Raw genomic sequence first — 27,980 nt, forward strand, 5'->3', positions numbered from 1 at the left:
CCTTAGGGCCAGGTCCCTAGACCCTGTCCAGTTCTCATCCCTAAGGCAGCCAGGCACCCAACCCAAATGCCCCTCAGGGTTCCCACCCCACCCCCAGGTTGGGGGTTCTAGGGGGTAGGATTGCCGTGCACAGACTAATAGCTGAACAACCATTAGTGGTCTGGTAACCGTTCCCTGGTAACGGGGAGGCAGGGGGGCGGGTAATGGCCCGCAGCAACCTCTGCTGAACCACGTTCTATTACAGTAGAAGGAAATAGCCTATGTTGGAGGAAAGAGCCAGGTTAAAGGTTTAGATAGATGCCTGCGTTTCCCAAGGAACTGAGAAGGGTAGGGCTGTAGGGAGGAAGCCATAGGTTGACAGGTGAGGTGGGATCCATATCCTGACGGGGCATTAATTAAGTAATCTCCAATACTGATTCCAATAGCACCCTCCTCTTTTCCCAACCCCCCTCTCCGCCACCTTTTATATGGCGGGTAAGCATAGGATCCGGTCCCTAATAATCCAGGAGGGTCTCCCGGGATCCCTGCGCCGGGTACTCCGACAGATGCGCTATACTACAATTTCACAACCCGTTTGCCATTCGGATGTTGAGAACTCACGGAGCAAACCGGATCGAGTGCCGAAAGTGGGACAGGAGAGATGGGATTCGAGGGAATTCCAGGGTCTGTCATCCCAGTCGCGGGGGCAGTGAGGAAGGAAGACTGTCTCAGAATGTCCTTCCGGGACGCCCAGAGGGCCCCAGTGAGGAACGAAGCTGGTTGACCCCGGATGTGTTTCCTCCCCAGGCTGACCCCACCCCCACCCACCTTCCGGCCGGAGCCGCCGCTACCGCGGAAAGCTTGACTCTGGTTTCTGAGTCGGTGAGTGAGTGCCCTGGAGTCTCGCGGGTGGGGAAGCCTGAGGCGGAAGCAGGGGAGCAGGAGGGCAGCAGTGAGGCGCGGCCGGGGAGTGGCTGAAATGTTGCTGCAGGCACTTGGCCGTCAGGACCTTGGCCCTGGCGGGCTTGGCTCGGGAAGACCTATGTCACGAACTAGAGGATCATCCAGGCCGGTGTGATCCGAATTCAGTTCAACAGATACTTCCGCAGCTGCCCCTGCTCTGTTCCGGCCACCATGCTCGCTGAAGGACCTCAAATGAACTAGGCTCCTTTTCATGATGTTCTAGAAAGTACTGACTCTGTCGGGAGACTGGAGGAGAAATCTTATTTGATTTGAGCCTTATGCCAGATCACTAGCTGGAAGCGCGAATATAACTTTAGTACAAAGATGTAATTGGGTCTTCTTGTCTGAGCAGTGGTGAAAATCTAAATATCAAAGCAGCTTCAATGTAAGAGATTGAGGAAAGGTACAACCATAACGTTGGTGAAGGCCAAATAATGAAGGATCTTGTATTCGCTAAGAAGGTTAGACTGTCCTGGAGATGGAGGAGAATCATGGAAGATTTAAAGCAGAAAAGAAAAATAGAAAATTTTTAAAAGTTCTAAAAGATGTTATTCTGATGGGTTTTAGGAGGGTAGTTTGTAATGTAGGAGACTGGCATCAAGGAGGCTGCAGTGGTCCAGGTATGCAGAAGGAAGGACCTGCTTACCTGGAGGTCCAGGTGATGAGGAGTTAGGAAGTTTGGTGATTATATTAAGGATTCTAATTTGGGAAACTGTTAAGTCCACTTAGTAGTGGCCCCTAACAATGTCCTTGTCCACAAGGCACATAGAGTTTAGTCAAAGAGAAAAACATAAAAACTGTTGAGGACAATTCAATGTAATAAATGCTGTATGTAACATAACTAGTCTGCCATGAAAAATGTTTAATGTACAAATAAAAGTAGAACAATGAACAAAAAAAATGCTGTAACAAAAAATTTTTTTTAAATGTGCCACAAGATCATAGAGAAATGCTTTTTTTTTTTTTTTGGATTTTGAGGTGGTTACCTGCCACAAGATCATAGAGAAATGCATTTTATTTTTTTTGGATTTTGAGGTGGTTACCCTAGGGGTTCAGTCTTAGCACACAGATTAGAATTTGAGTTATCTTCTACCTAATTTAGGTTTAGGATTTGGGGATGATTTATTTTTGCTATTACAATGTAGTAAAACAATTCCGATCCTTACATCCGTGTTTATGTTTTATTTTGCTTAGATTGTGACCATGGCTGCTGAGTCTGATGTTCTGCACTTCCAGTTTGAACAACAAGGAGATGTAGTCTTGCAGAAAATGAATCTCTTGAGGCAGCAGAATTTATTTTGTGATGTGTCAATTTATATTAATGACACTGAGTTCCAGGGGCACAAGGTGATTTTAGCTGCTTGCTCCACCTTTATGAGAGATCAGTTTTTACTCACTCAGTCAAAACATGTCAGAATCACCATCTTGCAGAGTGCAGAAGTTGGCAGAAAATTGTTGCTCTCTTGCTACACTGGAGCACTTGAAGTTAAAAGGAAAGAGCTTTTGAAATATTTGACTGCTGCCAGTTACCTTCAGATGGTTCACATTGTGGAAAAGTGCACAGAAGCTTTGTCAAAGTATTTGGAAATTGATCTTTCTATGAAAAATAACAATCAGCATGTTGACCTCTGTCAATCCTCTGATCCAGATGTTAAGAATGAAGATGAAAATTCAGATAAAGACTGTGAGATCATTGAAATTTCAGAAGATAGTCCTGTAAACATAGATTTCCATGTTAAAGAAGAGGAAAGCAACGTTTTACAGTCTACAGTAGAGAGCTTGACCACAGAGAGAGAGGAAATGAGATCGCCAGAGCTGTCTTCAGTAGACATGAGTTTTAAAGACAATGAAATTCGTATCCTCCATGTGGAATCTATCAGTACTGGGGGTGTAGAAAATGGAAAGTTTTCACAGCCTTGTACCTCTTCAAAAGCAAGCATGTATTTCTCAGAAACACAGCATTCACTGATCAATTCTACAGTTGAGAGCAGAGTGGCAGAAGTTCCTGGGAATCAAGATCAAGGCTTATTTTGTGAGAACACTGAAGGAAGTCATGGTCCAGTGAATGAGATTCAGAATCTAGAGGATGCTTTTTCCCTGAGACACCAGTGCCCCCGGTGCCCTCGAGGGTTTCTTCATGTTGAGAACTATCTGCGCCACCTTAAGATGCATAAACTGTTCTTGTGCTTACAGTGTGGGAAAACATTTACACAAAAGAAAAATCTGAACAGGCACATTCGAGGGCACATGGGCATACGGCCCTTTCAGTGCACTGTGTGCTTGAAGACATTTACTGCAAAAAGCACACTTCAGGACCACTTGAATATACACAGTGGGGATCGGCCATACAAATGCCACTGTTGTGACATGGATTTCAAGCACAAATCTGCCCTCAAAAAGCATTTAACCTCTCTCCATGGCAGAAGCAGTGGTGAAAAACTACCCAGGCATGATCTGGAAAGGCAAAACCTGCTGTAACTAGAATCACACCTTGTTATGTAAGCTGTATATCATTCTGTTGGGCAAGTCTTTCTATAGAAATGCAGCATTTGTAATATTGCATTTCCACCCCCATCTTTAGATCTTATTTTTGGTCTACCTACACATGTTATTCTTTCTGAACTTGTACTACCAGTTCCAAAGTGTGGGAGACATGATAAAGCTGATAGGATGCCATCTTGTCTCATGCATTATATATGAGTCTCAGTGGTTTATCTCAAGAAATAGTGTTCCTCTTAAATATTCTTGATTCTATTGACAGAGTATCCAGCAGTATTTCCAGATTCTGATTTCAGATCCCTAGGTGATGGATATAGGTGTACAATCCAACCATACCATAATTTTAATAAATTAGGATACTGAGAAGAGGAAAAAAAATTTAAAGCATACTATTATTCATTAGTCATTTTAACAACAGGTAGGACTAGTTAATTTTTTATAATGAACTGTATTGGAAATTCTAAACACCATGATACCTGTTGTTTTAAACTGTAAAGGAACACCATTCAAATTCACTTGGAAGTAGCAGAATTTCCTTATACATAAAGGTAATATTCCTTACAATAGTGTATCTATGAGTTGTTAGTATATATATTTTAGAATGATTAATTAGGCCCAGGTTTCTTGATTTTATTTAATATGGTGACATTTAATAATTTAGTGGCCAGTAAAATTATATCAATGGCATGAAGCTCTAAGGTATTTGTTATGTTTTCTTTTTGAAATTTATTTTGTTAGTTAACATACAGTAAAATTGACTTGTTTTGGGTATACAGTTCTATGAATGTTTCTATATGTACAGAGTTATGCAGCCACCACTGCACTCAGGACGCAGAACATTCCATCACCCTCCAACACTTGTGTATGCTTCACCTTTGTAGTCACTTCTCCTCCTAGCACTAAACCCGAGTGCCAGTTCTCCATTTTTATAATTTTGCCTTTTCTGAAATACCATGAATGGAATCTTATAGTTCCCTTTTGAGATGCTGTTTTCACTCACTTTAATGCCTTTGATATTCATCCATGTTGCTGGGTCAGTAGTTCATTCCATATTTTTTTATCTTGAATTGGCAGTATATATTAGTTTTCTTAGTATCACTAGATGAACGGTTTAAATGTGGGTAACTCCAATACTTTGGCCACCTGATGCGAAGAGCTGACTCATTGGAAAAGACCCTGTTGCTGGGAAAGATTGAGGGCAGGAGGAGAAGGGGACAACAGAGATGAGATGGTTGGCTGCCATTACCGACTCAATGGACATGAGTTTGGGCAAACTCCAGGAGTTGGTGATGGACAGGGAGGCCTGGTGTGCTGCGGTTCATGGGGTCGCAAAGAGTCGGACATGACTGAGCAACTGAACTGAACTGAAGCTATTAGTGTTCTTTTTTTTCTTCTTAATTTATTTAGGCTGCACCTGGTCTTATTTGAGGCACATGGGACCTTCTAGTTGTGGCATGTGGAGTGTTGGTTGTGGCATGCAGAATCCTCAGTTATGTATATTTATAGACTTTCTTGCCATGATGTCCAGGTTAGCCTTTTTCTTCCTTGCCGGACTAGAGGCCGATAGTAGGACTTGACGCCTTCTTCTTGGGGGCTTTGGGCAGCAAGTCGTGGCTGCTGTTAACTATTGCTGGGGTTGCTCAGGGCCATCCTGCAAGCCTTTTGAGTTACACATGTCCTTGATGTCCTTGTGGCCAGCAGAGCCCCTTTGTGCAGCTGGTTCAGCTAAAGAGACCATGGGGAGGAGGGAGCCAAGATTCCACACTTTATGGCCTTCCTGTCATCCTGTACCTCATGAAACTGTAAGCTTCATGAGGAAGGCTCATGGAAGGCTCTTCGTGTAGCCCTGGCAGCCGGCTTTTCTGGGGGCATCTCCACACTGCAGGCCTGTCTGCCATGAGGAACCTGGCATCTAGGACCCTGCACAAGTCAGGTCATGAAGGGAAAGCCCTCAGCCTCGTCTGGTCCTGTTCAGCTCTCAAGGTTTCCAGGTTTAGTCTTAGCTGATCCCTATCATGCTGCCTTTCTTCTAACTGCTTTTTTCCACTTCTCCTAGGAGACTTCTCTGCCAGAGCCGCCATTCTCTCTTTGAGATAAAGCTGAAGCCTTTTTTTAGATTCTGAAAAAAGCTTGTCAACAGTTCTGACAAACATTTATTATGTTCCTCATTCATTTTTTCTCTCTGCCTTGCCTTGGAGAGCACGGTCACCCTCTGACCAACTCTGCCTCCCCCTTGGGGAGCATCTCTGCTATCTGCAGGGTCTGCTGCAGCTTCTGCTCTGCCACTTCCAGGAGTTCCTGCAACTGGTGGTTTTCAGCCTCAATTTCACAAACACCTCGTTGCAGTTTTGTGCTCACTTCCTTAGATTTGATGAGGTCTTCTCTGGCTGTGTACAGATCTTCCAGCTCTGTCACGTGAGTTGAGAGGATTGCCAGGCGCTCCCTCATCTGGCTCTTCCCTTTTGACTACTTGTCTGTCATTTCCTAGAGCTCCGTGAATATAGCGGGGTCGTCCTCAGGAGAACCATCAATAGATCTCCACAGAGATCAGGTTCCTGTAGGTCTCTGCCATCACACCCCTGTACAAGGCCCTGTAAGCAGAGTCCAGGCATTCCCACTCTTGAGGGAATTCAATGGCCATGTCCTCAAAGGTCAACTGTTCCTGAGAAAAAGCCATTCCAGACTCCAGTTCTTTCCTTTTCTGTAGGCCACGTGAGTCTTTGGAAATTTATCTTGAAAGTTTGAAAGATGTTGTTTATTGCTTAGAATCAGCATACCCCTTCCTGTGCCATAACCACACATACATGGATGACCTCACCATGTGGAATAGACAGTCCTCTGCTGCCCACAGTCACAAGAGGGATTCAGCACAGCAAACTCCCTCACAGAGACCAACAAGTGAGGTTTCCGACACTTCCCTTCAGATCAGGCTCGCCCAGGAGTTCTCTGGTGGCCTAGTGAATGGTTAGGATTCTGGGCTCTCACTGTCATGGCCTAGGTTCAATTCCTGGTGAGGAAACAGGTCCCACCAGCCAAGAAACTTTCCACTATATAAGAAGAGGAGAATAAGGCACTCAGGCCTGGAATAAATCATAGCAGTAATGGCAACATCTGATTTACTTGAGGCGGAGGACCAGGTGCTGGGATTTGAGGTCCCTGGAGGGTTCCACATCAGCCTGAAGTATAGCAGGGTACCATGCAGCACAAATTTACATTAGAAGCCCTGCTTAAGAGTTTCATTTCATATTTTCAGAAATGTACCAAAAGCAAAACCAGGATGTGTGGTTATTTTACCGAGAGTAATATTAAGGTGGTGTTAACGAGCCATGGCTTTCTAATATCCCTGTCTGCATGTAATGCAAAATGTTTTGTTGTTATAACAAGATTTAAACATACTGCAGGGCAAATCATATCTTCTAAAACACAGGAACTACTTTTAGTAAAGAAGCCTGACTGGATATATCTTATTTCAAGATGTTCTGTTCCTCCTCCACTCACCTCAGCTTTATTTAGAATTTCTGTTACGTTTAGTTTCTGTAGGGCTTCCCTGGTGGCTCAGATGGTAAAGCATCTGCCTACAACGCGGGAGACCCGGGTTCGATCCCTGGGTCGGGAAGATCCTCTGGAGAAGGCAATGGCACCCCACTCCAGTACTCTTGCCTGGAAAATCCCATGGACGGAGGAGCCTGCTAGGCTATAGTCTATGGGGTCGCAAAGAGTCGGACACGACTGAGCGACTTCACTCACTTTAGTTTCTGTGGAAGCCTTTTCACATTTTAAAATGTAATATACTTTGTACCATTTAATGTATTTTGTGATGAATCACATGTTGATTGTATAAGTGTTAAATACCCTTTTTGTGATGCTTTGTGAAAAATAAATTCTTTATAGATTTTTAACTCTGGGAGAGATTTTAAATAATCCAGCTCTCATACTGGGTAAGAAAAACAACTTCATAACACCCAGGTCACTAGTTAGTGACATTGGGTAGGTCACCTCTCCTTGAGCTTTTCATAAGTTTATATGTAAAATGACAACTTCAATTTTGACAAAGTAAGATCATTTCAAGGTCTATAATTCTTTGATTTTATATGTAAATCTTCCTGAATTTCTAAGGACAGAGAAGAGGGAAAAGCCAGGGAGGATAGTTTTGTGTCTTTATGAATGTTGCTCCTTGAGTACTCCATTGGAGGCAGAATTTTTCTGAATTAAACTTTTTCTTCCACTTGAGAATTTGATAGCACAACGTTCAGTTTTCTTTCCCATTTGACCTATGATTGGACATTTTTAGGCATAAGGACATTTTCCTTTCAGAAATACTTTATGATTAAAGTACTCTTATTTTTGCTTCCTAGAATGAAGTTTTGTGGGGGAGGGATGGAGATGGGAGGGAGAATAAAAGAATAGAAATAAACTTTTTCTTTTTTGGGAATTGGTATCTATCTTTGATGATTGAAAACATTATGGTTGTACTATGTTTTTGCTTTATGTGTGCCTTGTAAAATTCTTGTGAAATTTTTTGTAAGCTCTTTGAGACTTGCTTGTGGGGCAGGGCTGTTTTGTGAAAGTGATGGTTGTTATTTATTATTATTTATTCCTGTTCACTAGCACAGAGTGATCTCAGGTCATTCCTGGGGGAGTATATGTTTGCATGATGTATCTAAACAATTTCAGGAAAATGAAATCGTTTTTTAAAATGCAAAGTAATGTATGGCAAAGTAAAATGTTGAATTTATTCATTGAAAACATTCACTTTTAGTTCTTTGTGGTTTCTGGTATGATGGGAAAAGTATGCAGTATGTTTTGGTTCCGCTTCTTCATTTACTGGATTTATGTATAAAAGATCTTGGAGAGACAATTGTTAGTTTGGTGTAAAAGAAAATCCGTGCCCTTTTCCCCTGGATGTAACTATTCTATATGTTTACAGAAGAAATAATAAACTGGAAATGGGAATGGGGAGCTTTGTCTTTTGTCTAATCTGTGAATTTTAAAGAAGGAAACTGTTTTTCATGGGTATTCATTTAGTCATTCAACAAATACTTAGTCTTTACAACGTATACCTGTATTAGAAGTTAGGTATACAGACAAAATCCCTACTGTCATGAAACTTATATTGTACTGGAGGTTCAGTTTAGACGCTCAGTCGTGTCCACCTCTTTGCGACCCCATGAACCATAGCATGCCAGGTCTCCCTGTCCATCACCAACTCCCGGAGTCTACCCAAACCCATGTCCATTGATTCGGTGATGCCATCCAACCATCTCATCCTCTATCGTCCCCTTCTCCTCCTGCCCTCCATCGTTCCCAGCATCAGGGTCTTTTGCAATGAGTCAGCTCTTTGCATCAGGTGGCCAAAGTATTGGAGTTTCAGAGGTAGACAGACACTAAACAAATAATTAAAACCAATATAGTATGTCAGAGTTTAAAAATGGAGAAAATAGAGCAGGTGTAGGTGGTGCTAGGGAAGGAGAATTGAAATTGAAATTTTGATTGTGATCAGGTCACCTGTGAAAAATCTCACCACATTATCACATACCACTGACCAGTGGCATTAAAAAAAAAAAAATATATATATACATATATATCTGGTTGAATGGAAAACAGTGAGCCAAATGAATCATCGTTGGGAACCTTTCTCTTGGTTTGGCATATATTTCATAAAGAGAAGAGAATGAAAGGGATAAAAATGCATGTAAGAAAATCTTTGTTGTGGCCAAAAAAAGAAAAGGAAAGATATAAACATCTGAATGCAGAGTTACAAAGAATAGCAAGAAGAGATAAGAAAGCCTTCTTCAGTGATCAATGCAAAGAAATAGAGGAAAACAACAGAATGGGAAAGACTAGAGATCTCTTCAAGAAAATCAGAGATACCAAAGGAACATTTCATGCAAAGATGGGCTCGATAAAGGACAGAAATGGTATGGACCTAATAGAAGCAGAAGATATTAAGAAGAGATGGCAAGAATACACAGAAGAACTGTATAAAAAAGATCTTCACGACCCAGATAATCATGATGGTGTGATCATTGACCTAGAGCCAGACATCCTGGAATGTGAAGTCAAGTGGGCCTTGGAAAGCATCACTACGAACAAAGCTAGTGGAGGTGATGGAATTCCAGTTGAGCTATTCCAAATCCTGAAAGATGATGCTGTGAAAGTGCTGCACTCAATATGCCAGCAAATTTGGAAAACTCAGCAGTGGCCACAGGACTGGAAAGGTCAGTTTTCATTCCAATCCCAAAGAAGGGCAATGCCAAAGAATGCTCAAACTGCCGCACAATTGCACTCATCTCGCACGCTAGTAAAGTAATGCTCAAAATTCTCCAAGCCAGGCTTCAGCAGTAAGTGAACCGTGAACTTCCTGATGTTCAAGCTGGTTTTAGAAAAGGCAGAAGAACCAGAGATCAAATTGCCAACATCTGCTGGATCATGGAAAAAGCAAGAGAGTCCCAGAAAAACATCTATTTCTGCTTTATTGACTATGCCAAAGCCTTTGTGTGGATCACAATAAACTGTGGAAAATTCTGAAAGAGATGGGAATACCTGACCACCTGATCTGCCTCTTGAGAAATTTGTATGCAGGTCAGGAAGCAACAGTTAGAACTGGACATGGAACAACAGACTGGTTCCAAATAGGAAAAGGAGTACATCAAGGCTGTATATTGTCACCCTGTTTATTTAACTTCTATGCAGAGTACATCATGAGTAACGCTGGACTGGAAGAAACACAAGCTGGAATCAAGATTGCCGGGAGAAATATCAATAACCTCAGATATGCAGATGACACCACCCTTATGGCAGAAAGTGAAGAAGAACTCAAAAGCCTCTTGATGAAAGTGAAAGTGGAGAGTTAAAAAGTTGGCTTAAAGCTCAACATTCAGAAAATGAAGATCATGGCATCCGGTCCCATCACTTCATAGGAAATATATGGGGAAACAGTGGAAACAGTGTCAGACTTTATTTTTGGGGGCTCCAAAATCACTGCAGATGGTGATTGCAGCCATGAAATTAAAAGACGCTTACTCCTTGGAAGGAAAGTTATGACCAACCTAGATAGCATGTTCAAAAGCAGAGACATTACTTTGCCAACAAAGGTTCGTCTAGTCAAGGCTATGGTTTTTCCAGTGGTCATGTATGGATGTGAGAGTTGGACTGTGAAGAGGGCTGAGCGCCGAAGAATTAATGCTTTTGAACTGTTGTGTTGGAGAAGAGTCTTGAGAGTCCTTTGGACTGCAAGGAGATCCAACCAGTCCATTCTGAAGGAAATCAGCCCCGGGATTTCTTTGGAAGGAATGATGCTAAAGCTGAAACTCCAGTACTTTGGCCACCTCATGGGAAGCGTTGACTCATTGGAAAAGAGTCTGATGCTGGGAGGCATTGGGGGCAGGAGGAGAAGGGGACGACAGAGAATGAGATGGCTGGATGGTATCACTGACTCGATGGACGTGAGTCTGAGTGAACTTTGGGAGTTGGTGATGGACAGGGAGGCCTGGCGTGCTGGGATTCATGGGGTCGCAAAGAGTCGGACACGACTGAGCGACTGATCTGATATGATCTGATTTTTTTGGTCATCTGGGCAATAATAAGCATATATATTTAAACTCATTATAGTTTATAAACTTCTTTTCCATATGTCTTCTAATTTGTGGGGATTTACTTCCATAAACATTTTTGTTGGATGTCTGGTTTCACATTGTAAAGTGACTTGAGTTTAATTAAAATTCACAGCCATTTTCTTAATCTGTTTTTCAGTTTCTCAACAGTAAGAGTACATTGTATCTTTTAGGAATATTTTGATGAGCACATGAAACGTAATAGTAAGATTAAAATATTTATTACCTAACTCAGGACCTGCCACATGGTACTAAAGCCACAGGTCTGTTAATGTTATTTCCCTGATCTCTATTCCTAGACTGGTTCTTCATCTATAAAAACAATAAATTCTCCCTTACAGTTTACCATGAACAAATCCTTCAACAAATATTTGAGATAGTAATGCCAGAATCTGATTGAATTTTGACTTCTGCCAGCTTCTAACTGCTACTGCTGCTAAGTCGCTTCAGTCATGTCCGACTCTGTGCGACCCCATAGATGGCAGCCCACCAGGCTCCCCTGTCCCTGGGATTCTCCAAGCAAGAACACTGGAGTGGGTTGCCATTTCCTTCTCCAATACATGAAAGTGAAAAGTGAAAGTGAAGTCGTTCAGTCATGTCCGACTCTTAGCGACCCCATGGACTGCAGCCCACCAGGCTCCTCAGTCCATGGGATTTTCTAGGCAAGAGTACTGGAGTGGGGTCTCATTGCCTTCTCCGAAGGATTCAGAATTTTCTGTTTAAAAAAAGAAATAAGTGTTATGCCAGGCAAACGAATGCTTGTTTTTATTTTTTAAATAGGGAGCTTGCTTGACACTTCGGTGCAGCGCCTGGGGGATTCGGTCAGCATTTTATTATGGGAGAGTCAGTACAATATAATATAGATGCATCAGATTATGCTCAATCCATATACTACACCTTCCACAAGGTGAGTCAGACTCTGGCTCAAACCAGAGTCTCGAGGCTGGCTCGAGGTGCATAGTAATGTGCAGGGAGTTTCCCATCAACCCCTTTGGCTTGCCAGGTCTGCTAACAACACCTCCCACAGTCCTCCAGGGTTCCCTGGTCACGTGATAGGGGTGGTTCAGTCGACAAGAGGAAAGCGGATGCGCAGTCCAGGTGGCGGGGGTTGCTACACTTCTCTTCCACCTCCCCAACTCCCGGTCATGTGTGATCTCGCGTGAGGTGGGGAGTATCTTCTCGCGAGAGCTAGGTCGGGATCCCTCCAGGTCCGCCTCCGTGGTGAGGAGGGGGAGGAGGAGAAGGAGGCGGAGGCGGAGGGAGGAGGAGGAGGCCCCGTCGCGGCCTCCGCCGCCGCCAACGGGGCTGTCCCTGTAGCTCCCGATGGAGTTTGAGGCCGTGAAGCCGCCGCCGAGCTCTGCCCCGGCGAGACGAGGCGCCTCCGTCGCCGAGCCGCGCGGTCGCGGGGCCCCCGGGAGCGGCCCTTAGCGACCCCACCCGGGCCCCCTCAGGTAGGGCGGGGGCGGGCACGATGCGGCTCGGGCCCCAGCCCGGGTCTTCGGTCCCCGGCGGTCGGGCGGGAGACTGGTCTCAACCCGTGGCCTCTGTGTTGTTGTCTCCGGTGCTCCGAGGGTTGGTAACTGAGGGCCGCACCTGACACCCGAACGGGGCCCGGAGTCTTGGGCAGGAGGAGGCCCCTCGCCCCGGTAGGGCTTTTTAGTACCGAGCGCCTGGCGCAAATGGCCACCTCCCGTCGACACCGGCCGGGAGGACGCTTCAGCCCCTAAGGAACCCATCCAAGCAAAGGGCAGGCTTCCCTCTCCCTTTTCTACACCAGTTAGTAAGAGTGGGGTTGGAGGTGGTCCTCGAAACCAAGTCCTCTCCTATCTTTTCGGCTCTCTGCCCTGGGGCTTCCCGAGATGCAGGGATGGTGGAAGCGACTGAGTGTTAAATAGGGACCTCGGCCAAACAATGCCCTGGGAGGGCTTAACCTCCTGGGAGGGAGAGGGCCGGACCTAAGTGGTTGCAGAGTGGTGGTGACGGAGCAATGGAATGAAACAGCCAGGGAATTCTGCTATGGTTTTCTTCTTGCCCTGTTTCATTTTTCCTTCTTGGGGAAGCCTGTTAAGGAGACTCTTCCACCATCTTAGAAGAATGGTAGAAAGCATCTTTGTTTCTCAGAAGCAGCTCTACTTTTCTCTGTTCTTAGCTTTCAGGAAGGGAGAAGATGGGGGTAGGTAGCTGTCATTTCCATCCTTGGAATCACAGAACAGTTTAAGATACCGGCAGACAGAACCTTGACATCAAAATAGTCTCAAGTAATCACTGACATAAAGTAGATCTCATTTCATGATCCCTACCCTCCTTTTTTTTTTTTTTAAATAACCACCTAGGTTCCCTTTTAATTCCTACTCTCCCCTTAGCTAGGCCCCTTCTTTTTAATTCCTATTCTCCTCCCACTAGCTGTGATTAGAATGACTTTGTATCCCAAATAAAGTGTTTAAGTAATCTTTTTTCCATTTTTGTATTTGTCAAACTTTAAGTTCCGGTAGGAACTTTTGATTAACCTGAGAAAGTTAATGTTGCTACACTAAATTGATAACACTCAAAAGCAGAGAAAGAAAGATTTTAGGTAGCTTTTGTGCAGCCTGTTTATAGTTAAGCATAGAAATTTAGTTGTGGGTTCTTGAAACAGTAAGACAAGTTCATGGATTTTTAAAAATCTGCTTAAAGAGCTACACCACTGTTTTAGCATAACATCCTTTTCTTATGTTGTTTACTTCCACATTCAGTTCTTGAAGAAGTCGATGCCATTACATCCTGTCAAAGACCATCTTTCAGTATTGCCATTTTTGTTGATTTGGAAATTGACCTTTTCCAAATTTTTAGAGTTTGGAAACTAGCTGAAAGGATAACACATTAAACATATATTTTAGACATGTTTAGAAAAAGCAGATGTTATAATTCAAATTTGCACCTATTTGAGAACTTAATTGCAGTCATATTCATTAGTGGATTCTTTGAGTTATTCTTGATCTGTTATTACTGTTGGGTTAACCTGACATGTAAGACTTATGTCCTTTGTTCATATGTTTTGATTATTTCACTTTGTGCTTTTGTAATTTGCTGTGTATTCCAGTTTGAGAAAGTTAAAAAAAAAATTCTTTTGGGAGGGAAAGCATTTTTGTTTCCATGCAATTTTATATTCAGGAATAAAACTTGCATTGTATGCAATATCAAAGAAGGCTAAATAAACTTACAATCAGATCTCATTATAATAAGTACTTGTTTATAGTTTTGTTTGAAATAGATTAAAGTTTCATTTTCTGTTGATGGGAAAATGGAAGCATGTAGTAAAATAAAGCTAGCTGAAAATTTAAAATAATGTTGTAAACCTAGCTTCATAAATATTAAGTAACATCTTTATGATCCTCAAGTTTTTTAGTTTTACGAAAACCTTCCTAAGTGTAGATATTGCTTTAATCTCACATTTTTGATAAAAGTTAGTTTTGATTATTACTTTGTAATTGTAAATACTCTACAGTTGCACTGTCCAATACTAGCTACATGTGGCACTTGAGTACCTGAAATGTGGCTGGTGTGAATTGAGATGTGCCATAAATGTAAAATACATATTATGTTTTGAGACTTAGTCCAAAAAATAAAAAGAATTTATTATTTCTTACATTGATTACATGTTGAAATGATATTTTGGATAAATTGGGTTAAGCAAATTATCATTAAAATTAATTTCACGTGTTTTTCCCTGCCTTATTGTGACTACTAGATATTTTAAGTTACTTGTGACTCACATTATATTTCTACTGGACAGCACTGTTCTAGAATATCCCTACTCTTCCAAGAAATAAATCATCTGAATAGAAGTAGACACATGAAAGCCAAAAATTTCCTGGTAGATTATCTTCTTAGAATCAGAATAACCAAAAGGCTAAAGACTTTGATGATATGACGAGTAAAGTTATCCAGTGGTCATTGTTTAATAGGCATAAGTGAGTAAGTTCTGTCACAAGAAAGTATTTTTCAAGTTGTCATGACTAAAGTAGTAAAACTTTATTGGTTATATTAATTAAAATGGAAAATTATGCCTTTACTGTTCTAATAGAAGGAATTGAAAGTGAAATATCATACTTATTAAAAAACTGAGTTCAACAACAATGGATTTTAGAAGTAAAACTTGGGTCATGTCTTTTCTAACATACACTAAAGCACATATAATAGCAGTCTTTAAAATGGTAATACAGTTCCTTTTTTCCAGTCCTTTTCGTATGTTTGAATGCTGAGTTTTAGAATTTAGAGATTATTTTCATTGGTTTTGTTAGTTTTATAGAGTAAGATCTAAATTGTACCTATGATGCTTTAAATATAATTTTTTAAGTCCAGAACTACTGTTTTTAAGGTTTCTGAATTGAGAAGTGCTATTACAGTCCATTAAAGTAGCTTAAATTTCTCACATGGGTGAACTAAAATGAAAACAATGAATGTTTTAATTAACATATCTGAGCCCTAATGTTTACATCTTCATAAAGAGAATTGTAAAATGCTTTATTTTTTTATTATACAGTAGTGAATGAGGCATAAACCTTAACCTGGTATTTTAAAATCAAGTTTCGTAGTCCTGGACTACTTGCATAATAACATGGTAGACTAGTTAACAGAAAATGAAAGTACTTAGCTGATAAGCAGTTTGCTTTTAATAAAGCAGTTTCTAATTTGCATCATATAAGAGATGTCTATTATTCTTCCTTTTTTATAAGTTTGTATTCATAGCAAGGAACTTATAGCCTGAAAACTTACTTGAGTAAAAATCCGTTTAAGGTCTCTCTTTAAACACTCTCTAGGAGTGTTTCTCACTCCTAGGCTTTATCTTGTTATTCTTCTTCAGTTTTAGTAACTGAAATTACTTAATACAAATAGTTTAATTTGAATTTAACTTGTTTTTCTTAAGTAGTCCCTTTATATATCTAGAGGTATGGGCTTTTAAAGCTATTTTATCTCAATTTGAGGTGTTTGGGGAGTATCTTTAGGATGGATGCTTACTTTACTATTAAATATAAATGTTATTAGCAATTTAAATTTCCACAGATTCAAATAAATTGCTATGTATATCTTAGTTTGCATTGGTTCATATAGATACTTTTTAAAAATAAATTATAAAAACAGTAGGCTCTTTATCATTTTTGATAATTATAAAAATATTTTCTAGGTAGACATTTACTAAGTGCTTTTGAAAGGAATGAAAAGCCAATTTTGTCATCACTAAACATTTTAGTGTTTTAGACAAAATTTTGTCTATTGTAATCAAGACATCTAGAATATATTTACAGTGGTACTGAGGAAAAACATTTTAAAAGGTCAAATCATTTCTTATAAGGAAAGTTCAGTTTTAATTTTTCTGTCAGAAAGTTAGAATCTGACACATAACAGAAGGAGAATTTGGCATATTTTTTTCTTTTTCTTTCAAAGATACTAATTTGATTTCTACCAGAAATTAAATTTCTCAGTATTATATGAAAACATTTGGTGTTCTTAAACCTAGTAACACATATGGGATATTATAAAACTATAAAGTGTATTCTGGAATAATTTGAAACACTTCAAAATTAGTAGGTGAAAATATGCAAGATGGCATTGTTATGTTCAGTTCAAACTTAATGGCTTTTCACCCCCTCCTCACCATTAACTTTAATGTAAAGCATTTCAGGATAATCTTGGAAAACTAAATAAGGAAAGAGTATTTGCTGCTAGTTTCCTATTACCCAGTGGCCCATGATACCCTAACCCACAGAATTAGCATTTCCAAACAGGTGGCCATTATGAAAAAAATAGATGCGGTGTCTTGCTTTGGTAAACGTTTTATCAGTTCAAGTTATTAGCTAGATTAGGACTCTCAATACTAGATTTAACATAAAATTCATCCTCCCTTACAGGCCTTTTCCATGTACAATTCCACAGTCCAGAACTGAACATTAAAAATGTTGACTAGTTTCAAGGTGTGATGTGTTCACCTGCTTAGTCTTCATCTCTAAAGTTGAAAGCAAACTGTTTTTCAGGTTGATGACATTGATAGATGTGGAAATGTGAGAGTGTAATGTGTAAAATAAATATAACTTGCATGATTTGGCTAGTTTGAAAATAAAGTTATTAGATACTTTACATTGGAGCTATTTGAGGAAAAGTTTGTGTAGGGGGCTTTTTACTCAGCAACTTCGGTCTTACATTTTTACCAAGATACATTTTAAAACCTTAGTTTTTTTGAACATAAAAGGCACAATAAAGATTAATAGAATACTTCATTTGGGCGTGAGGTTATTTGAGAATCAGTTACATACTTTTCTATCCTGAATCTTATTGCATTTTTAAACATACAATTTCTGTGGTACTCATATATTTGTGTTGGTAAACATTCTTATGAAATGAAAGTATTGGCTGTTTAATTGCCCTAAATACCTAGATTTCTTGTTCACCAGAGAGCCTCTGTCAGACTTACGTAAGTTTTGAATTGGAAGATGCAGAAAATTTGTGAATGTAGTGTTCAAGTTAAATATCTAAAGATTTTAAGTTAGATGTTTTGATACTGAATAGTTTAGTTTATTAAAAATTATAGAGCATTTTAATCTTAGGAATAAGAAAAGAAGAATCACTGTCATTTTTTTCCCCATGTACCTTTTAATCATATGCATATATAAAGATAGAAATTTTTGCAGTCGACCCTTGAATCATGTTGGGATTAATCCACATATAAATTATATTTGTCCATCCTATCCTTGGTTCTTCTGCATCTGTGGATTTAGTCAACGATGTACTATGTAGTACTGAGGTTTTACCGTTGAAAAATACCTATGTGTAAGTGGACCTGGGTAGTTCAAGCCTGTGTTGTTCAAGGGTCAACTGTATTTTGCTGGTTTTCTACTTAGAATTATTAGATAAGAATATTATTTTATTCTTCTACATCTTGCTCCCTGGACCTGATGGTTTTTGATTTTATATGTGTGTGTATGTGTGTGTGTGTATCACTGAATGGTAGGTTTTGTCAAAAATATTATAGGGAACTACATTCAATTCACCAGACTTCCCTGGTGGCTCACAGACAGTAAAGCATTTGCCTGCAATGCAGGAGACCTGGGTTCAATCCCTGGGTTGGGAAGATTCCCTGGAGAAGGAAATGGCAACCCACTCCAGTATTCTTGCCTGAAAAATTCTATGGATGACAGAGCTTGGAAGGCTACAGTCCATGGGGTCGCAAAGAGTCGGACATGACTGAGCCACTTCATTTCACTTCACATTCGATTCAAGATTTGTCATTTCCTCTTTTCTTTCTTTTTTTTTTTAACTTTGGTACTATTATTTTAAGGTTGGCATTATTCATTTGTGGACAAATAACTGTCATTACAGTTTTCTTTCATACTTTTTAGTGCCTTAGCCTCATAGTGAAGTCCTTACCAGAGAGTTCCTCTTTTGTGACGCTGCCAACTTGAATCCTCACTGATTTGGTCATTCAGGTGTCACAGCTGTCCTTCACTCCTGACTCATCGTGATTTTGTTTGGATCAGTACTTCCAGAGTTCACTAACTCTTGGATCATAATACATTTGGTGGTAGTAGATATCCAAGGGAAACACTTAAAAAAGTTAATTGTAAAAATTCTAAAATTGTAAAATTTCATTTTTACAAAATGAAATTCTAAAAATGAAATTGTATTAATAGAAAGTTAATCTGCTTATTTGATGTGGTGTTTAAGAAAAATACATGGAAGCTTTGATGAGCAACTGATACAAATACGTTTAGTTGAAAGGAACACTGTTAGGATATTGTTTCTAGCCACAAAGTTTTCAGAAATTTAATTAATCCAGCAAATAGACTTAAAGAAAAGATGTTAAAAGTGTATAGAATTGTTCAGAAGTGTTTTTTTACGTTTTGAAGCTGTGATGGTTGACTTAAGCAGTTAACCCTTGAAAGGTGAATGATGAATATGTGGTTAATTCTTACTTTTGTCCATTTCCAGCTTACAAAACACTACACAGCAAAATAATGATCTGCTAGACTGCTAACCCGAGCATCCAGCTTCCACAATGCCTGTGCAGGCAGCTCAATGGACAGAATTTCTGTCCTGTCCAATCTGCTATAATGAATTTGATGAGAACGTGCACAAACCCATCAGTTTAGGTTGTTCACACACTGTTTGTAAGACCTGCTTGAATAAACTTCACCGAAAAGCTTGTCCTTTTGACCAGACTGCCATCAACACAGACATTGATGTGCTTCCTGTCAACTTCGCGCTTCTCCAGTTAGTTGGAGCCCAGGTAACCTTTCAGGATTTTACTTATTTGAAATAAGTAATAATTATAGAACTTTGTTCATTATGGGATACAAAATATGTTTAGGGATATTCAAGGCATAAAACATACTCCACATACCTGATTTGCATTATTCCATAAATGATTTTCTTTAGATAATGTCATAAATCTTTATGCAAAACTAGAAATTCCATTTAGTTATATACGTCTTTGTATTCACTACTATGTCAACACTACTTATGTTTTTAAGTGATTTTGGTGGGTAAGAAACATTTTTATATAAGCATGTATAAATATTTAGTCATTAGGTGATATGAAAATGAATATAATCAAAGCTTTAGCCAGAGATCAACCATCTAGATAGAACCCTTAAGTGGAGGTTTTTTTATTTTCCTTAAAACTTCACTTGACTTTTAGGATGATGTTATAATAAGAAAATAGATCTATATAGATATATATACATATATAAGATGGATATATAGAAAACTAATTTTTAGAGTGTCAGTAACAAATTCTGCAGTTTCTGGTTATGTGCATATGCTATAAAAATAACATTTCTTATTATTTTATTGAATCAGCAAGACCCTAGATTTACAATAATTTCTATTGAATAAGGGCTTACTTTGTTTTAGGTATGCTGGTAAACAGTCCACATCTATTATTATCTTGTCATAGCTCTTCAGGTAGTTATTATCCCCATTTTACAGGTGAGGAGGAAAATGAAATTCTGTACATCATGTACTACATATTTTAATACTACAATTTTAGTACTGCATATGAAAGCAAGAAAGTAAGGATTTTTCTGATTAATCACTTCTTAGAAAATTCAGTGAATTAAAATATTCCATTCTTTTAGTGTCTTGATACTTGAGGTTTTTCTTTTAAAGCAATTTCTTTTCACTGTTTATAATCCAGTTAGGCTGTGAAATCAAGACAAGTCTATATTCAACAATGTGTCATAATTTAGCAATTTTTTTCTTAAGGGTGCGTCAAATAATGGTGTCTCTTGCAGGTAGTGGCGTCTTAGATCCAATAATACAATACTGTAGATTATTTGTAATAATACTAAGCTATCATTTATTTAGCATCTGCTATAGATCAGGTGGAGCTTCCCTGGTAAAGAATCTACCTGCAATTCAGGAGACCCGATTCAATTCCTGGGTTGGGAAGTGCCCCTGGGGAAGGGATAGGCTACCCACTCCAGTATTCTTGGGCTTCCTTGCTGGCTCAGATGGTACCCGCCTGCAGTGTGGGAGACCTGGATTCGATCCCTAGGTTGTGAAGATCCCCTGGAGGAGGGCATGGTAACCCACTCCAGTATTCTTGCCTAAAGGATCCCCATGGACAGAGGGGCCTGGTGGGCTACAGTGCATGGGGTTGCAAAGAGTTGGACATGAGTGAGCGACTAAGCACACAGCACATAGGTCAGACATAGTGTTTTTCTTTTACTTAAAAATGTTCTCTCAGTTGGTCCTTAAATTATCTTGCAGGTCTTTACGTAGCTTGCATTACCTTTTCAGCCTCAGCTCCTGTACTATCCTCAGTCTTTCTGCTTAAGCCGCTCTGGCCTGCTAACCAATTGTTAGCTACACCAAACATACTCCCACCTGAGGGCTTTTGCACTGAGTGCTGTTTTGACTAAGAGACTCATTTCTTTATTCACATGTCAAGATTCACAAGGAAGCCTATCCTGACCACCCTTGTTCAAATTGCAGTCCCCCTCCAATACTCTCAAATCCCCCTTACCTTTGCTGTATAATTTTTACTGATCATCTTCTATCATGCTATTTAATTGTTTTTATTTATCAGCCATGTGTTCTCTTTACTAGAATGTAAGCTATGGCAAGAAATGTTTTGCCTGTTTTGCTCACTGATAGATGCCTAGTGCCTAAAACTGCTTGGCACATGGTAAGCACTCCGTGAATATCAATACTTGTTGGATTAAACTGAGTTTTGAGATGGCACAATTAGATAGGGATTTTCATCTTCATATTGCAGGTAGAGAAACCATGACTTGGAACAGTTAAATAATTTATTAAAGATTACTTGTAGAAATTGAAGAGCTGCCCAATATTTTACCCAAACTTTGACCTTGCATTTAGAACAAGGTGGGGCAGATCATAAAAATTATAGTAAGTAAGTTATATGGGAAGAAGGTGTTAAGGGGGAAATGTTCTCCCTTTTTACCTACTTTTTATTTTGAAATGCTTTTTTTTTTTTAATTGCAAGAAGCAGTACACAGAGAACCTGTATGACTTTCTGTAGCCTCTCCTAATGTTAGCACTTTTCTGAGTTATAGCATTGTTATCCCCAAGGAATAACATGGATACAGTACAATTAGTTACCACCTTTTTTTCCCTCTTAGTAATTCACCCAATCCATACTGTTAAGTGTGATATCTTTGGTTCTTAGAAAGCAGTTTGGCTAGGTACTTGGCTTTAATTTTACTTAAACTTGTTTGATATATTGTGTCTGTATTAGAAGTTTATACTCACTAAGATTATCATCAAATGTAAAGTTAACAATTGCATGAATTAGATGAATGTATTTCTTCATTCTTTTTTGTTTTTAGGTACCAGATCATCAGTCAGTAAAGTTAAGTAATTTAGGTGAGAACAAACACTATGAGGTTGCAAAGAAATGTGTTGAAGATTTGGCGCTCTACTTAAAACCACTAAGTGGAGGTAAAGGTAAGTATTTTTGTGGGTGAGTAGGCCTTGGTAATACATTACCTTTGAAATACTTGGTGTTGATACCCTACTAAATAATTTTTAGTTTTGAAAAATGAGATTGTTTGGAGAGATCATGGATGTCTTTTTGATTGAGAACATTATATATATTTTTGGAGATAATATTGCTATTAATTTAAGAATTCATCAGATATGTTGAGATTTATACATTGTTTATGTTAAACTAATGTTGCTATAGCAGAATATTAGCTTTAATGAATCCTACTAAGACAATTTCATGTATTTATTCAGTCATTTATTAAATTTTAGGAGCACCTGCAGTGGCTAGGGTCTTCCTGGACCCCACAGTCCATTGATTAGATGGGGAAAGAAGTTCAGTAAGTGCTGTGACAGAAATGGAATTCTATTTTATCACTGCATCTTCAGTAACTAGCAGGTCATAAATGTAATACAAAGTTGAGTGAATGAATTAATGAAATATTTATTTTGCATGTGCTCTATGTTTTGCACTGTTGGATATTTTGGACATAGTGACTTCCTTGAGAAGTATATCCTGTCTACCTTATTCATTCATGGAGCAGATACTTAAAGAGCATGTACTCAGTACCAGGCACTTATAAAAACATTTAGTAAAAATGTCTGCCCTTATAGCACTTATGTTTTGGAAAAAGAAAGTATAATAAACAAAAAGCATAATAAAAACATTGAATAGTATGTTATAAATGATATTTGCTGTTGAAAGAAAACAGTACAGTTAAGTGGATCAGAAATGTCAGAGTGAGGGGAAAAGGGTGGGTTGCAATTTTAAACAAGGTAATTAGTGTGGACCTTGTTAAGATGGTAGCTTCTGAACTTGAGATGAAAGAGATGAAGCAGTTAACCATGTCGGTTCCTGGGAAAAGACTGTTCCAGGCAGAGAAAATAGCAAAGTCCCCAAGACATGCGTATTGTCTTCAAAGAACAACAATAGGAAAGTGTGCTTGGAGCAGAGTGTGTGAAGGTATGGGGTAGACGAAAAGAAATGGTGAGACCAGATGATGAACAGACTTGCAGCCCTTTTTAAAGACTTGAGCTTTTACTCTGAGTGAAATTGGGGAATTACTCTAGGGTTTTGAGCAGAGAAGTGACATGATCTGACTAATGGTGAAAGGGTCACCCTAGCTGCTCTGTTGAGAATTCAGTGCAGAAGGGCAGGGTTGGGACCAGGGTATTGGTTAATAGGCTAATGGGACAGGGTTAGTAGCAGTGGAGGTAGTGGAAAGTAGGTAGTCTGGATGATTTTTGAGGTAGAGTCAGAAGGATTTCCTAAATTATTGGATGAGGGGCATGAGAAAAAGATCTGAGTCAAGTGTGATTCTTGAGTTTTGGGGCCTGAGCAGCTGGAAAGAGGTTACCATCAACTTAGACAAGGATGCAGGTCAGTCAGGTTTAGGTAAGGAGATCAAGAGTTCAGTCTTAGTTATGTTGAATTTGGTTATATCAAATCTTCACTTGGATGCTATTGGGTAACCGGTAAATGTATGTTAAGGACTAGGTATAGGAGCTGTAATTTTGGGGAGTCATTAGCATAAATAGTATTTAAACCAATAAGACTGAATGAGATCACATAAGTAGTGAGTATAGAAAACAAGAACTGGGTCCTAGGCCGTTTAACATTAAGAAGTCAAGAAGAAAAGTTGAGATCAGCAAAGAAGACTGGAAAAGATGAAGGAGGGAAAAAATAAGAGAAAGTGGTGTTCTGGAAGCCAAATAAAGAATGTTTTTAAAGGAGTTAGGAGTGATCTGTGTTGAGTCCTGTTAAAAGGTTAAATAAGGTAAGGATTGAGAATTGACCCCTGATGTAGCAAGGTGGAGGTAAGTCTTGTCATGAGGAGCAGTTTCAGTCATGTGATGGTGGCACAAACATGACTGGAGTAGGTTTTAAAGATTGTAAACCAAGGATTTGGAGATCGTGAATATAGGCAACACTAGAGGATTTGCTACAAAACGGAGGAAAGGGTGCAGAGGGGTAGTGGTAAAGGGATGAATACAAAGATTTGTTTTTAAGATGTATAAAATAACAGCATGCTGTTCTTACTGTATGTTGATGCAAATGATCAAGTAGAAAGGGAACAACTGATGTAGGAGAGAGGGAAGAATTGCTGAAGCAGTATCTTTTAGTTGAAAAGGGAATTGGATTTAAGATCTTGTCCTGGAGCTGTGTTCTAAATGTCTTGTGTACAGTAAAACAAAACTGTTGTTAATTGTTACTTTTAGATTTAACTTTTCATTTACTTATCTCCAAATTTATCTTCAATGGTTTTAGTTAAGATGAAGAATAGACTTAAAAAAACCCAAATTGCTGTCTTTTGTGGGACACATATAACCCAGAGAACAGGATACCCAAATAAAATTTGAGGTAATTAAAATTTAGACTCCAGTTACCACAGAATAGTAATAAACAGGGACAGAACATTGATTGTCAAAAAGTGAAAGTACCTTATAAGGAACTCATTAGGAATTGTGGCTTAATAGTTGAATACTAGGTATTTTTATTAAATAGATAATGAAATTGACTTTTTTATTTTAATTGAAAAAAACTGTAGTTTCCTTTTTCTTGAAGGTGTAGCTAGTTTGAACCAGAGTGCACTGAGCCGTCCAATGCAAAGGAAACTAGTGACACTTGTAAACTGTCAGCTGGTGGAGGAAGAAGGTCGTGTAAGAGCCATACGCGCAGCCCGTTCACTTGGAGAAAGGACTGTAACGGAGCTAATATTACAGCACCAGAACCCTCAGCAGTTGTCTGCCAACCTATGGGCTGCTGTCAGGGCTCGAGGATGCCAGTTTCTAGGGCCAGGTAAGATAGATCACTGTCTTATTGGCTATCAGGGCCAGAGGGTGCCAGTTTCTAGGAATAGGTGAGAATGCTCTGATTTATGGATACAAATTTTAACATAATGAAAGATAAACTTTTTTTTTTTTTTTTATAATAACCACCCTACCTTGGGGTGCTTGACATGTTTGTTTTCGCTGCACTGGCTCTTCATTGCAGCAAATAGGCTTTCTCTAGTTGTAGCATACGGGCTTTTCTTGTGCAGCATGGGCTTAAGTTGCCCCACAGCATGTGGGATCTTAGTCCCTTGTCAGGGATCGAACCCATGTCCCCTGCACTGGAAAGTGGATTCTTAACCACTGGACTACCAGGAAAGTCCCAACTAGTTTTTATTAATCATAACTTATATGATGAACAGGGCTATAGTATCTTTGAATAAATTTCTTATTTAATTCTCAACAGTCTTTAAGTGACACAGACCCAACTTTACAAATTAGAAAACTGAATTAGAGAGAGGCCTAATATTGCACACCTAGTAAGTAAAGGAAAAATAAACTTTCTTTTTATGAAGAAAATTAAAAGTTCATGATTGTCTGTAAAATTGGGAAACAGAAAAATGATTAGAAAAAATGAGAATCACCAGAGTTTTTGTAGTTACCATCAACTGCATTCTTTTTTTAAAAAATCTTTACCTATACCAAGGTTATGAAGTACTTTTCTGTGATATCGTATTGTTTTACCTTTCTGATTTAGAACTATATAGGCTAGGAAGAATTTATTTGTGTGGATGAAACTTTTTAAATGGCATTGGGACTACTGGATAGACATGTGGAAAAACATAAAATTGGATGTATTTCTTTTTTTTTTTTTTTTGCATGAATGTATTTCTTATATTCCTTAGTTATATAAATTTTAAATAGGTTAGAAATACTAATGATTAAAAAATAAATTATAAGTAATAAAAACTTAAAACTCAGTATTCACGAAACTAAGATCTTGGCATCTAGCTACATCACTTCATGATAGATCGATGGGGAAAAAAATGGAAACAGTGACAGACTTTATTTTCTTGGGCTCCAAAATCACTGTGGATGGTGACTGCAGCCATGAAATTAAAAGATGCTTGTTCCTTGTAAAAAAAGCTTTGACAAACCTAGATAGTGTATTGAAAAGCAGAGACATCACTTAGCCGACAAAGGTCCATATAGTCAAAGCTCTGGTTTTTCCAGTAGTCACGTATGGATGACTGTGAGAGTTGGACCATGGCTGTGCGTAAAAATTGATGCCTTCAAACCATGGTGCTGAGAAAGACTCTTGAGAGTCCCTTCGACAGCAGGGAGATCAAACTAGTTAATCCTAATGGAGATCAACCCTGAATTGGAAGGACTGATGCTGAAACTGAAACTTCAATACTTTGGCCACCTGATGAGAAAAGCCAACTCAGTGGAAAAGACCCTGAACTGGGAAAGATTGAGGGCAGGAGGAGAATGGGATGACAGAGGATGAGATGGTTGGATGGCATCACCAATTCAGTGGACATGAGTTTGAACAAACTCTGGGAGATAGTGAAGGACAGGGAATCCTGATATGCTGCAGTCTGTGGGGTTAAAAAGAGTCAGGTGTAACTGAGTGACTCGACAACAACAAAAGTGAACATAAGAGTGAATTTCTTTATAACCTAGAAGTAGGAAACACTCTTTTCTTTGGCTCCAAATCCAGAAGCAATTAGAGAAAAGATTGATATTTGACTATATAATTTTTAAAAATTATATCATAATAAAGCCTCATAAGAAAAGTAAGATGAAAGATGATGCTATGAAAGTGCTACACTGAATATGCCAGCAAATTTGGAAAATTTAGCAGTGGCCACAGGACTGGAAAATGTCAGTTTTCATTCCAATCCCAAAGAAAGGCAATGCCAAAGAGTGCTCAAACTACCGCACAATTGCACTCATCTCACATGCTAGTAAAGTAATGCTCAAAATCCTCCAAGCCAGACTGCAGCAGTACGTGAACTGCGAACTTCCAGATATTCAAGCTGGTTTTAGAAAAGGCAGAGGAACCAGAGATCAAATTGCCAACATCTGCTGGATCATGGAAAAAGCAAGAGAGTTCCAGAAAAACATCTATTTCTGCTTTATTGACTATGCCAAAGCCTTTGACTGTGTGGATCACAATAAACTGTGGAAAATTCTGAAAGAGATGGGAATACCCGACCACCTGACCTGCCTCTTGAGAAAGTTATATGCAGGTCAAGAAGCAACAGTTAGAACTGGAACAGTTAGAACTGAACATGGAACAACAGACTTGTTCCAAATAGGAAAAGGAGTACGTCAAGGCTGTATATTGTCACCCTGCTTATTTAACTTCTATGCAGAGTACATCATGAGAAACACTGGGCTGGAAGAAGCACAAGCTGGAATCAAGATTGCCAGGAGAAACATCAGTAACCTCAGATATGCAGATGATACCACCCTTATGGCAGAAAGTGAAGAAGAACTCAAAAGCCTCTTGATGAAAGTGAAAGTGGAGAGTGAAAAAGTTGGCTTAAAGCTCAACATTCAGAAAATGAAGATCATGGCATCCGGTCCCATCACTTCATAGGAAATAGATGGGGAAACAATGGAAACAGTGTCAGACTTTATTTTTGGGGGCTCCAAAATCACTGCAGATGGTGACTGCAGCCATGAAATTAAAAGACGCTTACTCCTTGGAAGGAAAGTTATGACCAACCTAGATAGCATATTTGAAAGCAGAGACATTACTTTGCCAACAAAGGTTCGTCTAGTCAAGGCTATGGTTTTTCCACTGGTCATGTATGGATGTGAGATACATGTGAAGAAAGCTGAGCGCTGAAGAATTGATGCTTTTGAACTGTGGTGTTAGAGAAGACTCTTGAGAGTCCCTTGGATTACAAGGAGATCCAACCAGTCCATTCTGAAGGAGATCATCCCTGGGATTTCTTTGGAAGGAATGATGCTAAAGCTGAAACTCTAGTACTCTGGCCACCTCATGCGCAGAGTTGACTCATTGGAAAAGATTCTGATGCTGGGAGGGATTGGGGGCAGGAGGAGAAGGGGACGACAGAGGATGAGATGGCTGGATGGCATCACTGACTCGATGGACGTGAGTTTGAGTGAACTCTGGGAGTTAGTGATGGACAGGGAGGC

The 27,980-nt window shown here is 39.3% G+C and overlaps 2 protein-coding genes across 8 annotated transcripts in view; both read left to right on the forward strand.

Annotated features, from left to right (window-relative positions):
• Positions 1-793: 793 nt before the first annotated feature.
• ZBTB6 (zinc finger and BTB domain containing 6) lies at positions 794-8,398 on the forward strand. 4 transcript variants are annotated; one of them, XM_005911258.2, is made up of 2 exons: positions 794-861; positions 2,137-8,398. In XM_005911258.2, the coding sequence occupies exon 2, from the start codon at positions 2,146-2,148 to the stop codon at positions 3,418-3,420; it is 1,275 nt and encodes a 424-aa protein (XP_005911320.1). In that variant the 5' UTR covers positions 794-861; positions 2,137-2,145; the 3' UTR covers positions 3,421-8,398. The 4 variants fall into 4 exon arrangements, with proteins under 4 accessions (XP_005911320.1, XP_070235137.1, XP_070235138.1 ...); XM_070379036.1 differs by lacking the exon at positions 794-861 and adding an exon at positions 926-1,403; XM_070379037.1 differs by lacking the exon at positions 794-861 and adding an exon at positions 926-1,345.
• A 3,849-nt stretch (positions 8,399-12,247) lies between these two features.
• The window catches only part of RC3H2 (ring finger and CCCH-type domains 2), a 59,676-nt gene continuing 43,943 nt past the window's right edge, over positions 12,248-27,980 (forward strand). For 2 of the 4 annotated variants that reach the window (XM_070379041.1, XM_070379042.1), the window contains exons 1-4: positions 12,250-12,505; positions 19,017-19,314; positions 21,881-21,998; positions 24,601-24,834. In XM_070379041.1, coding sequence (XP_070235142.1) covers positions 19,084-19,314; positions 21,881-21,998; positions 24,601-24,834 — 583 coding nt within the window. In that variant the 5' untranslated portion in view covers positions 12,250-12,505; positions 19,017-19,083. Of the gene's footprint in view, positions 12,506-19,016; positions 19,315-21,880; positions 21,999-24,600; positions 24,835-27,980 lie in introns of all 4 variants that reach the window. The other 2 variants (XM_070379040.1, XM_070379039.1) reach the window with 2 other exon arrangements.

This window comes from Bos mutus, chromosome 11, assembly GCF_027580195.1.
Source record: "Bos mutus isolate GX-2022 chromosome 11, NWIPB_WYAK_1.1, whole genome shotgun sequence".
In the NCBI taxonomy this organism is placed as follows: Eukaryota; Metazoa; Chordata; class Mammalia; order Artiodactyla; family Bovidae; genus Bos; species Bos mutus.